Source organism: Mytilus edulis, chromosome 13 (assembly GCF_963676685.1).
Source record: "Mytilus edulis chromosome 13, xbMytEdul2.2, whole genome shotgun sequence".
Lineage (NCBI taxonomy): Eukaryota > Metazoa > Mollusca > Bivalvia > Mytilida > Mytilidae > Mytilus > Mytilus edulis.
The window spans coordinates 53205548-53223016 of NC_092356.1; the positions used below are offsets into that span (position 1 = coordinate 53205548).

At 31.8% G+C, this 17469-nt stretch overlaps 1 protein-coding gene across 2 annotated transcripts in view; it reads left to right on the forward strand.

Moving 5' to 3' along the window:
* LOC139500763 (urease subunit alpha-like) overlaps window positions 1–15712 on the forward strand; it is a 62501-nt gene extending 46789 nt beyond the window's left edge. For both annotated transcript variants that reach the window (XM_071289598.1, XM_071289596.1), the window contains exons 9-22: window positions 573–678; window positions 4129–4212; window positions 4797–4883; window positions 5567–5761; window positions 6164–6372; window positions 7661–7783; window positions 8041–8122; window positions 8901–9145; window positions 9482–9596; window positions 11493–11582; window positions 12362–12560; window positions 12852–12958; window positions 13889–14012; window positions 14711–15712. In XM_071289598.1, the coding sequence (XP_071145699.1) occupies window positions 573–678; window positions 4129–4212; window positions 4797–4883; window positions 5567–5761; window positions 6164–6372; window positions 7661–7783; window positions 8041–8122; window positions 8901–9145; window positions 9482–9596; window positions 11493–11582; window positions 12362–12560; window positions 12852–12958; window positions 13889–14012; window positions 14711–14829 (1885 nt within the window). In that variant the 3' untranslated portion in view covers window positions 14830–15712. The remainder of the gene's footprint in view (window positions 1–572; window positions 679–4128; window positions 4213–4796; window positions 4884–5566; window positions 5762–6163; window positions 6373–7660; window positions 7784–8040; window positions 8123–8900; window positions 9146–9481; window positions 9597–11492; window positions 11583–12361; window positions 12561–12851; window positions 12959–13888; window positions 14013–14710) is intronic.
* Window positions 15713–17469: the final 1757 nt, after the last annotated feature.

Below are 17469 nucleotides of genomic sequence, written 5' to 3' on the forward strand. Positions count from 1 at the left end.
TGTTTACTTTTAAGGCACAGACAATACACCTTGAAAATCAATTGCTAATCATAACTTGTGTCTATCTGGTTACTCGATGAGTGTCCGAGAACAAATAACAATGAATGAAATGTCTTTCAAGATCATCATTTCTTTTTTTTTCTATTACAAATTGAATGATTTATTTTCGATCGCAATGTTTTCTAATTGTGCGCCTAATCAATACATTTCAAACCCAACTAAAGTACAATAAAGTAGTATACAATTCTTATAATTTCGATATAATGTGAAAACCAACAATTGTGAATGTTTCTATCATTTTTTTGTAGCCCTGTATTGGTAAGCACATGCATTTTGTTCAACAGAGTCAAGAATGTTGCGTTTTATTTGGACAAAATCACAGATTAATTTAAACCGTGAATCTTGTAATTTTGAATAACAATCATTTTCTTTTGTTGTGTTATAGAATAATAAGGGGCGGTAACTTCTTATGTGATGGTCCGGTTGATGATAGAGTTATAATTAAGGTGTTCAATATAAACAGTGAATCTTGTAATTTTGAATTATAACAATAATTTACTATTGTGTTATAGAATAATAAGGGGAGGTAACTTCTTATGTGATGGTCCAGTTGATGATAGAGCTATAATTAAGGTGATGGAAACGGTTGAAGAAAGGAAATTTGGAAACAAAAAGCAAGTAAGCATTTTTTTTTCTGTTGCTTAAGTTGACATCCCCAGAAGTCATATACATAACTTTAAATTGTATGTAATCTTTATTCTGGTATATTGTTTTCTGTTTATTTTAAGAGGGTAATATCAAAAGTAAACCTGTATTATTACTGTTTAGTCAAATACTTTTCCATATAATCACCCTGATTATATTATTCTAATGATTTCATCATATTGTTGTCTATAGTTAAAGATGAGCAATATAGCGATTGTGACAGGTAGAGCAGGTCTCTTTACTCTTCTGGGCCACATGAAATAACACCCTACGATTATATCGCTCTAATTTTAAACTCAAGTTTCTATGTTGATTTTTATACGACCGCAAAAATTAAAAAAATTTTGGTCGTATATTGGTATCACGTTGGAGTCGTCGTCGTCGTCGTCCGAATACTTTTAGTTTTCGCACTCTAACTTTAGTTTAAGTCAATAGAAATCTATGAAATTTTGACACAAGGTTTATGACCATAAAAGGAAGGTTGGGATTGATTTTGGGAGTTGAGGTTCCAACAGTTTAGGAATGAGGGGTCAAAAAGGGGCCCAAATAAGCATTTTTCTTGGTTTTCGCACCATAACTTTAGTATTATTGGATAGAAATCTATGAAATTTGAACACAAGTTTTATGACCATAAAAGGAAGTTTGGGATTGATTTTGGGAGTTTTGGTCCCAAAAGTTTAGGAATAAGGGGCCCAAAGGGTCCAAAATTGAACTTTGTTTGATTTCATCAAAAATTGAATAATTGGGGTTCTTTGATATGCCGAATCTAACTGTGTATGTAGATTCTTAATTTTTGGTCCCGTTTTCAAATTGGTCTACATTAAGGTCTAAAAGGTCCAAAATTAAACTAAGTTTGATTTTAACAAAAATTGAATTCTTGGGGTTCTTTGATATGCTGAATCTAAACATGTACTTAGATTTTTGATTATTGGCCCAGTTTTCAAGTTAAACCAAATTGGGGTCCAAAATTAAACTTTGTTTGATTTGAACAAAAATTGAATCCTTGGGGTTCTTTGATATGCTGAATCTAAACATGTACTTAGATATTTGATTATTGGCCCAGATTTCAAGTTGGTCCAAATCATGGTTCAAAATTAAACTTTGTTTGATTTGAACAAAAACTGAATCCTTGGGGTTCTTTGATATGCTGAATCTAAACATGTACTTAGAATTTTCGATTATAGGCCCAGTTTTCAAGTTGGTCCAAATTGGGGTCCAAAACTAAACTTTGTTTGATTTCAACAAAAATTGTATATATGGGGTTCTTTGATATATTCTTAATCTAACCATGTATATAGATTTTTGATGTTTGGGCCCGGTTATCAAATTGGTCCACATTGAGGTTTAAAGGGTCCAAAATTGAACTTTATTTGATTTCATCAAAAAATTAATCCTTGGGGTTCTTTGATATGCTGAATCTAACCATGTATTTAGATTTTGGATATTGGACCATAATAGGTAATGTCCAATTTAAAATTTAAAGTTTTTAAGTTTAAGTTCTTAGACCACATTCATTATGTGTCACAAACCTGTGTTGTGTCAACTATTTAATCACAATCCAAATTCAGAGCTGTATCAAGCTTGAATGTTGTGTCCATACTTGCCCCAATGTTCAGGGTCTCTTCAGCCGTATAAAGCTGCGCCCTGCGGAGCATCTGGTTGTAGATTGGTTTTTGTCATGGTTTTGTATATTTCTGTTTAACATACAAGTTCTGAAGGAATTTCAGAGTCAAGACGTCCAATGCATACGTCAGTTTCGATCTGTTCCAGATAGCCTGATATTGTACATACTTTAAACTCTTCACGGACCCAGTATTGATGTTCCAGCATGCAAAGTCCCCAACAATAGACAGTGTTTTTATACCTACTAAAAATATTTTGAATGTCTTACCTAAGCTCTCAGCAACACTGGATATTCCACATCTACCATTAAAATAGTCACAAAAGAGGAAATTGTAGTATATCACACACCCGTCCTCTTTTTGTATTATCATGAAGAAAAACGATGAAAAAATCTGTATACTGGGTTTCTAAACTTTACAAAAGTTCTTTATAACAATGACATATTTCAACCCGGCTTCAAACCAAACCTCCACTGAAGTTCTTACCACAATTCTTTATGCTGTAAAATATAGCCTTCAGACTAAAAGGTGATGATGCGATGTCAATCAGATAAAAATTGTCATTAAAAAAAAATGAAAGATCAGTACTACACAATTTTCAATCACAATTTTTTTATATTTTACAGTATTATCAAAACTGCTGAGTTTTTTTTTATTCTTTACATTAATTTTCCTACGTCTAATTGACAAAAATAGCTAATAAATCTTTTTCTGTTTAAATGGGAATCTTTCTTATATCATACATTTGTTTTAACCTTGCGAAATCAACATTGCTTCGAACAACAAATACACCCAAAATGATATTTGCCTCTGTCCTTTTGAATGTCAGCATATTAGCATTATGTAAAATTAGTTGTGCGTATCTCTATAGAAAAGCTGAACATTTGGATCGAAAACTTGTTTGTTGAGTTTGGTAGTTTAATATATCAACACACAGTGAACATTCCTATGGCTTCTAATTATACACTCCTACTGGCCGAAATGTGTTTGTACTCAAATGATGCAGATTTAAAACAAAACCCTTGAAGACAAAAAGGTATTGGTTGTCACATTCAGATATATTGATGTCCTGTTGCACACATTTGAGTGTGTAAATCCTAGTAAACTGATATTCTAGGTAATCCAAAACAAGAATGTCTGCTTCATATCTTGATCTTTTCCTCAATATCAACAAGCAAGAGGAAACCATCCTCATCATATGCATGGTATGGCGTTTCAATGTCTTAACTATCACGTTAGGTCATAGATGTTCCTATGATACGGACTTCTTAACAGGAATGTGATTTTAACACAAAATCTGCTTCTACAAAGGTATTAGGAAGAACATGACCCGACCCTGTCGAGTAAGCCGGTCTTGCTTCTTTTATAGTTCACTATATTCCCTGAAATTTAATTTGTTGCGTTGATTTTTATCATCTTACTCTATTTAAGTGATTTGAACATCGATAAAGAACTGTTGTCTCAATTTGAATTTCCTCAATGCTGTCTTTCAGCTCTTTTTAGTAATCCATAACCTATACATACAGGTCATTATTAACCTTCAGCATAAAAGAAGTGTCACGATTGTAAGCCTGGTTTCTTTATTATTATTTTGTTTTAAATGGGTTTATTTTTCTCTTATAGTTTATGTGTTTCCCTTGGTTTTTGTTTGTAATCCAGGTTTGAACACCGGTATACTACTGTTGCTTTTATTTGAAGACATTGTGGAATGCATTCTTTCTCATTATTGAAAAATGTACTATCATAACAGGAGTTTCATAAAAATATTGAAAATTCAGCGTAACATTTTACTTTTTGACAGGAAGAAATAAAATCAGCTTTAAAGAAATGTATAATGCCCAGACCCCAATATGCTTTGATGTTTGGACCTACCGTAGGTGACAAGGTAAATAATATTTTATTATTTGTACCAAGATGCTGCTTCAATACTTTGCAAGACCATTGTGTATGAATTAAATATACAATTGACTTCATTGTTGCTGCAAGGTCCAGCATATAAACACGCATCTATAACTCGAGACATCTGTTTCATTCAGAAATATCCTTTGGAAATCACAAAAACGTTTTATAAATTATGTGGTTCCATTGAGATTTCCTAGATGAAGCTTCATCAAGAAACCTCAATCATAAAAAAAGTAATCTAGGGAGGTATAGTTACTTCACGAGCTCTTCAACCAAAGATGCATAAACAAAATAGCCAAAATGGATATTCCAAAGAAACAATGTATTTCGTTATAATGATTATGCATGCATCATGTTTGCCGATGGTATTCATTTAATAAGTTCCAAGTATTATCGAATTTAAACATGAATTTCAATAATTTTGCTAAATCATACACAAATAGGTATGTTATTTTATAATAAATGAATATTATTAATTATGTTGCTTGTTGGTGCAAAAATACATATTTCAAACAAGGAATGGATATTAAATATCAAGTCAGTTCCTCAATATTTTCTCATTGACAGCTACGTTTAGGAGACACTAGCCTTGTTATAGAAGTGGAAAAAGATTTTACTGTGTATGGAGATGAGATCAAATTTGGTGGTGGAAAGGTAAGGCATTTATTTTTTCTTCAACAATCCCATAATTTTTTGACATTTTCACCTAATATATCGGTTTGTTCTGGCACACATCGTGGTCAATATAATTGAATTTGATGAGACTGTCGTACAAGTGAGAGGTTAAGCCAGCTATAACACCTGGTTTAATTCACCATTTTTTAAAAATACCTGTACCAAGTCAGGAATATAACAGTTGTTATCCATTCGTTTGATGTGTTTGGGCTTTTGATTTTGTCATTTGATTAGGGACTTCCGTTTTGAATTTTCCTCGGAATTTAGTTTTTTTTTATTTTACTTTATACTGTATAACTATATATATAGGTTACTAAAACACAGTTATGCGAAAACAAAAGCGTACATTTAGTGGTGTTTTATAATAGTGCTATGGTTCATATATAGATACATAAAAAAGAAACAACAACAAATAGGCAGCTGCATTAAATATTGAATCAGTGTCTTCATAAATATATTTATAAATTAATTAACATATAAGGTTCAAATTTGTAGTAGTATTGAAAAGAACTATTTGAAGACTTTATGTTGATAATTGTATAACGTTTTTATCATAATGCTGTTTATTGCCGTTTCACTTGAAATTGATGATAAACAATTAGATAAAGTTGAACAGCAGTAAGCGTTCCATTGTAATATCTTGACCTCCAAAATATCCTCAGGTAATACGTGAAGGCATGGGACAAGCTTCAAACAGAATGAATGTGAATTGGGATGTACTTGACACAGTTATTACAAATGCCTTGTTGGTAGATGCTGTTTCTGGTATTGTCAAAGCAGACATTGGTATAAAAGATGGCAAAATTGCAGGAATAGGAAAAGCTGGAAATCCAGATTGCATGGAAGGCATCACACCTGTAGGTATCTTGGAATGAAAATGACAATTAATACCTCCTGAAGTTATAAGTACCATAAAAACCAACATACAAGTCAGTGGTCAAGTCCCCATCTGTCCTCATATGAGACTTAAATATTTTCAAGCTTGTATTCAACGAGATAGTTTATTTTCATTACAATAATAGAATTAAACACTTAATTTGTGGTTAGTTTACTTATGTTGAATAAAGGAGGGTGCTTTTGAAGTTAGATAATGATACAAAAATGTATTGTTATGATAATGGTACAGAAACTGTTTTGACATTTTAACCCAATGACAATGATTATTTCAAATTATGGATTATTTTAGACAATTTTGGAACTAAATAAACCCATAGTTTTTCATTGTGAAAAGAATATGTAAAATATTTTATTTACTTCAGGGAATGGTTGTTGCAGCTGGAACGGAGGCAATAGCAGGGGAAGGACTTATTATCACAGCTGGTGCTTTAGATGGCCACGTTCATTTTATTTGTCCACAACTAGCGCGGGAAGCTATTGCATCAGGCATTACAACTATGTTTGGTGGCGGGACAGGTCCTGCTACAGGCACCAATGCGACTACGTGTTCACCTGGTCCAAATCATATAAGGTGACTTGCTTTTATAGGAAAAACTTATACAACCAGTGGTTCAATCATCCGACATAATCCCGACATAAACTTATACAACCAGTGGTTCAATCATCCGACATCAACTTATACAACCAGTGGTTCAATCATCCGACATAAACTTATACAACCAATGGTTCAATCATCCGACATAAACTTATACAACCAGTGGTTCAATCATCCGACATAAACTTATACAACCAGTGGTTCAATCATCCGACATAAACTTATACAACCAGTGGTTCAATCATCCGACATAAACTTATACAACCAGTGGTTCAATCATCCGACATCATCTTACTACAAGATCTTTTAAAATTATATAATATAATTTTGGATGTAACGCGTCTTCTGATTGGCTGACGTTATTTTGTTATGAGCCCATAGACATAATTTAGTCATGTGACCGTGACGTCATCAACGTTTTTTTCATGGTTTTCTACGGTTTAAAAATATTACAGTCATTCCTTATATAACTATTGTTTATAAAGGTGTTGTTTTACAAATATTTCTCCTTCTAGACAATTTAAATTTTTATCATTAAATATGTCATACACTGAGTTTTAAGTTGAATATTGACGTTTATGCACTTAGTATAGTATTAAATTAAAGACTAATGGTACAAGGGTTTATTGGTTTTAATACACCGATGCCTTATATCATACATCATTTACAATCCTTTATGCAATTAAAACAAACTGTGTCTTTTTGCCCTTGTACAAGTTCATATTTTCATTTGGAAAAAAATCAAAACCGACAAATGTTGGACCACCATCTCCTGATTAACAAATCTAGTATATGTTTAATGAAACGTTTAAACATGTTAACAATATTGTTAATTCTGTTCTAGAACTATTAAAAACGTTTTGCATGTATACTGGCAACTTTATATAATAATAATCAAAACTGCTGTTCATATAATTCATGTTATCAATGCAATTTACTTTAAAATGCAAAGAACAGAATAATATGTTGTTCATATTTCTGTAATTAAGGTTTTTGTAAACATAATTGGAATAGATTGTAAATAGGAAATGGAAGATGTCAACTCAACTGTCTTTAAAAATATGAAACCTGAAGAAAATGTATGGAAGGGATAATTCGAAAGCCACACAAATTTGCGAGAAGATAATACTATAATCTATCTAAAGCTTTGAACAAACTTTGTTTTGTTGATCAAATATGTTTATTTTTATATCAATCCAATCTACCTCAAATTATACCAAATTAAAACATGAAGAGAAAACTAATTCTTTAATTATTTTTTTAGGGATATGTTGCAAAGTACTGATGCATTTCCTCTGAACTTTGGATTCACAGGAAAAGGGAATTCATCGAGGTCATTTGAGCTTGCTGCTGATTTGAGTGAACAGATTTTAGCGGGAGCAATAGGGTATGTAATTCACAAATTACTATCCAATCGTATGATTTGTTTTGCTTTATAGTTTAGATACATATTATTTTCAAAATGAAATGACAAAATTGATGTGTTTCCCTCGGTTTTAATTTGTAACACTGGTTTACTAATGTTGCGTTAATTTACAATTGAATTGAGTATAATAAAATTATATTGCGAAACAAACCGACCACACTGGACATGATTAGAAAGAAATGATCAGAACATAATGCTGAATTCTTTATTCATTGTAGACTGAAGTTGCATGAAGATTGGGGGACTACTCCTGCCGCCATTGACACATGTCTGAATGTTGCAGAAAAATATGATGTGCAGGTGAGTAATAGTTAAGGGGTCTAACATTCGAATAGATGTTTCCAACTCATGGAATGTTAAAAATAAGACAGTGTTTAATTGTGAACCGTTAATTTTCCAAAGATATCCCGTTTAGTTATATGAACACCACTTTCGATTCTATCATCACTGATTTATATTTCTGTTTTACAAGTAATATAAAAACATTTTTGTACCTACGCTCTACACTAGTGTTCCTAATGTTTGAGTGAATGATCAATTACCTCGTCTCAATAAACAATGCTGGTTTTTTTTTTTACCAAAATTAGAATGGTATATAAAAATTCCTTGTTTCAGGCAATGATAAATGCTACTTTTGTGAAGAACTACTTTGATTCAAGCACTTCAAATACACCGAATACCATATCATATAAATGGTTGACTTTTTGATCGACAGCAGCTTATCTGTTGCGTAAGAGGGATTGATATTGATTTATTTAAAAGTCGGACTTCTAATGAGTACTTAATGTGCACTGATATTAGCCGACATTTTTGTACTCATAAGCAGACTTCACCCACCACATTATCAAAGACAAAAATAAGTGTTTCAGCAAGAAAGTTCTTTGCTTTCATTTTCTGATTCTGCATTAAAACCATTATCCATATAACTTATTCTCAGAAGAGTATTGAGGGTAGCGTTTCATTGTTATTTTTTTTTACAATACTATTGTCCGGTTTTTTTTACTTATGTTTTTTTTAGTACTTTCCCCTGTTTTATGTTTATTCCTATGTATATCTTGTATTCATTTCTACATTAAAGGTTACAATTCACACAGACACACTAAATGAATCGGCTTGTGTCGAACAGACTATAGAAGCATTTAAAGGAAGATGTATTCACACGTACCATTCAGAAGGTGCAGGGGGAGGACATGCTCCAGATATTATCAAAGTCGTTGGGGAGAAGTCTGTGCTTCCATCATCAACAAATCCTACCAGACCATACACTGCTAATACAATTGATGAACACTTAGACATGTTAATGGTGTGTCATCATTTAGATAAGTATGTAATGTTTGAAAAAATTCTTACTTCCATCACTTTTAAGACTCAACTGAAATGTTCATAACAACAAAGTAATCGAATATGTTGAATAATATGAAAGAAATATTGTTGATTAAAAAGACTGTTGATCATTTCTTTAATTTTGACCGATACACGATAAATTAGATTTTTGTCTTCAGATGTATATCTCGATTCCAAATTTCAAAAAAATGCGCAAGTTGTGTTTTTTATAGCAACTTTGGAGTTGAAGGAGAATGCTAATATCAAGACCGAGTAGTATGAGTGAAATAATGGTGTTAGTATACACTTAACTGAAGTTGTATTTTTGTGTTTTAGGAATCTCAAAGAAGATGTTGCTTTTGCCGAGTCAAGAATTAGAGCAGAAACAATTGCTGCAGAAGATATTTTACACGATGTTGGTGCTATCAGCATAATGGCATCAGATTCACAGGTTTGTTATAAAATATCAGCCTAATGGCATCAGATTCACAGGTTTGTTATAAAATATCAGCCTAATGGCATCAGATTCACAGGTTTGTTATAAAATATCAGCCTAATGACATCAGATTCATAAGGTTGATTATAAAATATCAGCCTAATGGCATCAGATTCACAGGTTTGTTATAAAATATCAGCCTAATGGCATCAGATTCACAGGTTTGTTATAAAATATCAGCCTAATGGCATCAGATTCACAGGTTTGTTATAAAATATCAGCCTAATGGCATCAGATTCACAGGTTTGTTATAAAATATCAGCCTAATGGCATCAGATTCACAGGTTTGTTATAAAATATCAGCCTAATGGCATCAGATTCACAGGTTTGTTATAAAATATCAGCCTAATGACATCAGATTCATAAGGTTGATTATAAAATATCAGCCTAATGGCATCAGATTCACAGGTTTGTTATAAAATATCAGCCTAATGGCATCAGATTCACAGGTTTGTTATAAAATATCAGCCTAATGACATCAGATTCACAGGTTTGTTATAAAATATCAGCCTAATGGCATCAGATTCACAGGTTTGTTATAAAATATCAGCCTAATGGCATCAGATTCACAGGTTTGTTATAAAATATCAGCCTAATGGCATCAGATTCACAGGTTTGTTATAAAATATCAGCCTAATGGCATCAGATTCACAGGTTTGTTATAAAATATCAGCCTAATGGCATCAGATTCACAGGTTTGTTATAAAATATCAGCCTAATGGCATCAGATTCACAGGTTTGTTATAAAATATCAGCCTAATGGCATCAGATTCACAGGTTTGTTATAAAATATCAGCCTAATGACATCAGATTCATATGTTGATTATATGATTGAAGTATGATGGCATCAGATTCACAGGTTTGATATAAAACGTCAGCAAAATGGCAGCATATACACAGGTTGATTATATGAATGAATGATAATGACATCTGATTCATAGGTTGGTGATATGATTGAATCATAATGACATCTGATTCATAGGTTGGTGATATGATTGAATATGATTGAATCATAATGCCATCAGATTCATAGGTTGGTGATATGATTGAATCATAATGACATATGATTCATAGGTTGGTGATATGATTGAATCATAATGACATCAGATTCATAGGTTGGTGATATGATTGAATCATAATGACATCTGATTCATAGGTTGGTGATATGATTGAATCATAATGACATCAGATTCATAGGTTTAGTTTATGATTGAATCATAATGACATCAGATTCACAGGTTGGTGATATGATATAAGCATAAAGGCATCAGATTCACAGGTTAATAATATGATACATGTATCAGCACAAGAATTGTTGTACAATGGAAATTAGACAGAATATATAAGAACGTGAATTTTTAGCAGTAAAGCGTTTGAAAATGAGCACAATCCATTTTGCATGAAGTTAACCACTGTTTCAATAAGCAGTTATCTTTGTCTTTTGAGTATACCGTAATCGTATATTAAGTGTTTACTTAGTGACCATCATATTCACAAGTATGTGATGTTATGAAGTTTTGGTCGTACCCTCTATAAGATTGAGGATTTATGAAATTTTAAAACTTGTATTTTGACTTTTAATATTTAAATGTAAAAGCGACTTGATTTCTTTTATTTAGCCAAAAAAATCAAACTGCCATGACTTTTGCACAATTTGGATTTTTTTAACATTGTTTGGAAGGAAATTCACATTAAAATGAATTTTAACATCTTCTTTCAGATATATACTACCGGTATGTTATTTCACACTATTCTTTGAATTGTTCAAAGACATTAGTTCCTTTCATTATTATGTGTTGTTCATGTTTATTCCCCTGGGATATCACTGGCATATATTACTCCTCTTTTTAGGCAATGGGTAGAATAGGAGAAGTCATATGTAGAACTTGGCAAACAGCTGACAAGATGAAACTCTTCAGAGGTCGACTAGGAGATGAAAAGGTATGCCATAGTATTGACAATTATGTTAAAAAAATAATAGTTTTGAAATAATCAAATTTCAAACATCATAATGATTAAAAGAAAAATTGCTTGTTTTAACTTTTCATCATCGTTTAAGCTGTTGTCATATAAACAACGTTGCCATACCATATATATCTTTAGCAGGAACATTTAAAAGTAGAAAGATGCCGTCATGGCAATACAATGCATAAACCGAGAAAGAATGGACACCTCAAAGGTCAACACCAAAAATACCTTAAGACAAAGAAATGTGTCAAAACACCACACAAAACCATAGGAACTCCACCAAAATTGATACTGAACTAAAATTTATAGATTTGTAAAAGTACTATGCAACCTGATATTCTCTCTAATTGACCTAACTTATGTTTAAGCCAAGTGTAACATATTTTGTTTGATAAAGCAATATAGAAATCTTAATTAGACGATGCCGCTGTTTGTTTCCCTAAGTCATTTCCAGATAAATAAAGGATCGGTACATTTTCATTCTGGAATCTTGATATCAACAGAATGTTAAAGTTTGAAATGAAATATATTTGTATAGGAAAATAAGATAAAATGCGGTTACCAATATATACAGTACTGACATTGAAAAATGTAATATGAATATATACAACAACTCAGAACTCAAACAAAAGCAAAGCTAGTCATACGAAACAGCATTCGAATAAGTCAGAAATTTGTTGATAAACCCTGTAAATTATTTTATTGCTGTGAGTGATCTGTCGAAATAAATTCTTTTTTTTTTACTATACAAGGGTGAAAATGACAATTTGAGAGTGAAAAGATTTGTAGCTAAATACACAATCAACCCTGCAATCGCTCATGGAATGAGTCATTTGATAGGCTCAGTAGAGGTCGGGAAAATGGCAGACCTTGTTTTATGGAATCCAGCATTTTTCGGTGCAAAGCCGGAAATAATTATTAAAGGAGGACAAATAGCATGGGCTCAAATGGGTGAGTAACGACTGAGAGACATTTACATGAAAATGTCTATATGGAACTGTTTGTGTTAAAACTTATTTTGGAACCGTTAATCATATTTTGCCTTCGGAATTCAAAGCTCTACCATTTCTTTCGTTTCATTCTTTACCATATTTATGTAAATAAATCCTTGATAATTATTATAAATCCTGTTAATATTCCGTTGATTATGTCTTATTGGTATCTTCACCTCACTTGTAAGCACAACGCACACCCTCTTCTTTTTTCTTATAAATGTATAAAATGTAAATAATTATTTTAAAGGAATGCCAAATGCATCAATTCCGACTCCTGAACCAGTTAAACAGAGAAAAATGTTTGGTGCTTATGGAAGATCTGTTGGAACACATTCGGTTGCCTTTGTATCTGGGGTAAATATTAAGTTTTATGCTTATTGAAACACAATTGAAGGCTATTGTATATTGAATGAAACAAAAATGTTCTTAACATTTGTGTTGTTATAGTGTCACTTCTAGAGTGGTCAAAATGAAAATCATGATTATACAGTGGTCATGATGAAAATCATGATTATAGAGCGGAAATGATTTAGAGTGGATATGATGAATCCATCAATGATTCTTCATATCATTCAGTAGATATGAAATCATGATCATAGAGTGGTTATATTGAAAATCATGATCATAGAGTGGTTATGATGAAAATCATGATTATACAGTGGACATGATAAAAATCAGGATCATAGAGTGGACATGATGATGATCATGATTAAAGAGTGGGCATGATGAAAATCGCAACAAATCAAAATGAAAACTAGATAGACAGTTATGGATAGCACAACAATTTAGCCTCAATTAGGAATGTTTGAAAAACACTCATAGGAATTATGTCCCCTGGCACCTTATTGATATATGAATAAAGTTTAAAAAAACACAACATAAACTCGTTCAATAGAGTATAATGTCCAGCTTAACCAATATTACATTGTCCAATGACTGCCTCCGATTGCATCTTGATTAGTATAAAACACAATATATTTCAAAATATTTCGAAAACAGTTCTGTAATAATAAAAAAAAGTTTGATAATCAAATTTCACTATGCTATTTGTTTGTAGCTGTTATTATGCATAAAAGTATTCAATTGAATTTGGGCTAACTAGTAAACACTAAAGCAGTATACAATGAGACACAACAACTGTTTTCCCATGAAATTAAAGAAATTTTTAGAGTAGTTCTTCCTTTTCTTTCCTTATTTTTGTGTTTTGTTATATTATATAAACTGTATGTTAGGATGTTTGTATTTCCTTAAAACAAATTGTATGTTTCTAAATATGATTTATAGGCATCAATTCAAAAAGGAGTGGTGCAAGGTTATGATTTGAAAAAGAGATGTGAGGCTGTCAAGAATATAAGAAATATTACAAAGGAGGATATGGTTTTGAATAATTACTTGCCGAACATTTCAGGTGTGTATTACGATATCTATGAATTTTACCTTCCCCATAATATCACATGTTAATTGAAGATTTTAAGTGCAAACTAATTATTTGCTTAACATTTAAACATGTGAAATTGAAATAATGTGACAACAATGTGATGAATTGTTTTATCGACATAAACATTTCATAGACTTGCTGAAGGGCGTTTGTTTTTGTTGCTAGATATCCGAATCGGGCCTTCTTTTTAGGAGGGAAAAAATCTTTATTTGTTCGGAAAATTCGGAACATAATCCCCTTCCTATCCCCTTTTAATAGACTATTACAATTTATTTTTGGTGTAATTTGAGGCATAAATATACATTATTCTGTTGAGCACTGTTGATCATAATTAACAGATTTATCAAGATAGTTTGGTAATTATATATTCATAACTTAAACTTTCATTTAAGCAAACTAATGTTATGTCCTTTAATATTATTGAAAAGTTGTTCTGTACTGTTTCAAGATCCATGAAAGCAGATTCATTTTCGATAAAAGAAAAAGAAAATTAAACTGAACAAATTCTGTAAATTACTTTTTTACAATGTTATTATGATTAGAAATACAAGGTTCATCAGGTCGTAATTCATGTGAGAAACCAGTAAATATTTGTTTATATAAATAAAAATAGATTATTGAGATATAAAATAGAAATTTGTTAAAGTTTAGAATTTTCCTTTTTTCAGTGGATCCATACTCATACAAGGTTCACATAACAGACGAGAAGGATAAGAAGAATCAAATTCACCTTACCTGTCCACCAGCACAAAGACTTGCTCTAGCTCAAAGATATTTCATGTTCTGAGTCCTATCAATACGACCTACTACGATATACTGACTCGAAGAACTTATATTTGTCCAGAGATAATATATAAACTGTATATAGTTGTCTCTGTGTTTGCAAAAAAGAATGAAATATATGTTGAAGAACGTTCTACATAGATATATTACCATAACAATTTAGTTTGGATGACGAAAATGCCGCATTTAGCCATTTTCATGTCTATCAGACGTGTTTGTAATAACACACATATCACATTAATATCTAGAATATAACGTATGTAAAGGAAACAAAATGTTAACACCATAATTATGTTATGTGATATACATTGTACATTTTCTTTTTTTTTTCATATAACCATCAAGGATCACAGAAACTAACGTTTGATTCGGGGTATTTCAGTATACTCCATCAGGAGCAAACTGCTATCAATTAGAATTTCCTGGCATTAAACACTATAATTTTATTACATATATAGAATGTGTGCTTAGATACATTTTCTACATCACCCACCAACTGATCTGAATATATTGCAATTTCCAGTGGTTAGTGTCAGTCCTTAGTATTACCATATGTCGCATCATTTCTAGTTTTTTGTTCAGTATGGTTTGATCCCGGTGATAAAAAAAAACCTCTTTACTGAATCAACATTTTCTAGTGATACAAAACTCTTTTCATTTAATCAACATTTTTTAGTGATACAAGTCTTTTCATTTAATTATATTTTATATTTATTTTCATGTAGAAATCACATTGGTTAGCTGATGTTGTCTCTCCAACTTCTCATGAGTTTATGAATATAGTTCATGAAAACTTGCACAGTGTTGCGCAATATGAGTAAAATGTATTTTACGTTATTATTCCTAAGACTATTGTTGTTGAAATTAAAATGCATCATTGGATTGAACATTGTTGTAGAATTAAAATAAAATTGAGAATAGAAATGGGGAATATGTCAAAGAGACAACAACCTTACCAAAGAGTAAGAATCAGCCAAGGGTCACCAATGGGTATTCAAAACAACGTGAAAATCCCGCACCTTGAGGTATGCTTAAGCTTGCCCCTAAACAAATTTATGTACTAATTCAGTGTTAATGGACGTCATACTAAACTCCAAAATACATAAAAATTCAAATCATATTTTCTGTATTTAGAAGCTGTGATCTATGCGTTTGTTGTTGCATTTAAATAACTTGTATGTATGTAACATGATTATCCTATTTCTATATCCGAAAATTAACCAATATTGAACAAATTAGTATAAAGCTTGATAGATACAACTACACGGCGGTTCTCTCTTTCGAAAATTCAATACGCTTTTGGGCCAAGAGAGCTATTCTCATCACTTGGCGTCCATCGTTCGTTGTTCGTCGTCTGTCGTCCGTCGTCGTCGTCCGTCGTTAACTTTTCACATTTTGAACTTCTTCTAGAGAACCACTGAATGGAATGAAACCAAATATGGCATGAATGTTTCTTATAAGGCGCTGACCAAGTGTTGTTACTTTGTAGGCAATCCATTATCCAAGATGGCCGCCAGCGGGGGACTTACTTTAACATAGGACCCTATGGGAAATACATACAAATGTCTTCTTTTAGAGAACCACTGAATAAAATGAAACCAAATATAGCATGAATGTTCCTTATGAGGTGCTGACCAATGTTGTTACTTTGTAGCCGACCCATCATCCAAGATGGCCGCAAGCAGGGTACTTAGTTTAACATAGGACCCTATAGGCAATACATACAAATCTCTTATTTTAGAGAACCACTGAATGGAATAAAACCAAACATAGAATGAATGTTTCTTATGAGGTGCTGACCAAGTGTTGATACTTTGTAGCCGATCCATCATCGAAGATGACCGCTAGCGGGGGACTTAGTTTAACACAGGACCCCAGGGAAAATACATATAAATGTCTTCTTTTAAAGAACCACTGAATGGAATGAAAGCAAACATAGCAATATTAAACCAAACTTGGCTTTAAAAATTATTCTAAGTATGAATTTTACTTTTTTTTTAATATTATTTCAAAATCCCAAGTAGTCAGGTTAGCAATACAGGCTCTTGTGAGCCTCTAGTTTAATAAGGCAATTTCATGTCCTGGTATCTATGATGAGTTTATTTAATAAGTGAAAACTTTAATACTGTGCAATCATTGGTTTATCTGGCGATTGTTTGCAAGTGCATCGAACTTTACAGAGTCTTTACAGAAGGATACTCGTTTATGAGCATTTCAAAGTTCTTATCGGTGAAGGGTCAGAATTAAATGGTTCACTAACTCTGTTTAACAGTATAGTTTATCCAGAAAAGCGAGCTCAATTTACGAAAGTATATACGTAAAAAGTGTTATTACGTGTTTCAAATTCTAAATTCATTAGGATTTAAACAATGTTACAAAAGTATAAATTAACAATGGACACACGCGTAGCTGTATGAGATTGAAATGTTTTATTCATAACACAGTGTCTGATTTCAAAAGAGTGTCTGTTTTGGTAGTATCATTAATAGGATGACTTGCATAAGATAAATTGTCGTATCAGAAAATCGTAATTATTCACATTGAATACTTTAAAAAGTGTTGTTTATTAACGATTCCATTTAAAAAACAGTTAAACATGACCTTGTGAAATTAAACAACTGATAAAACAGATCTGATTCCATAG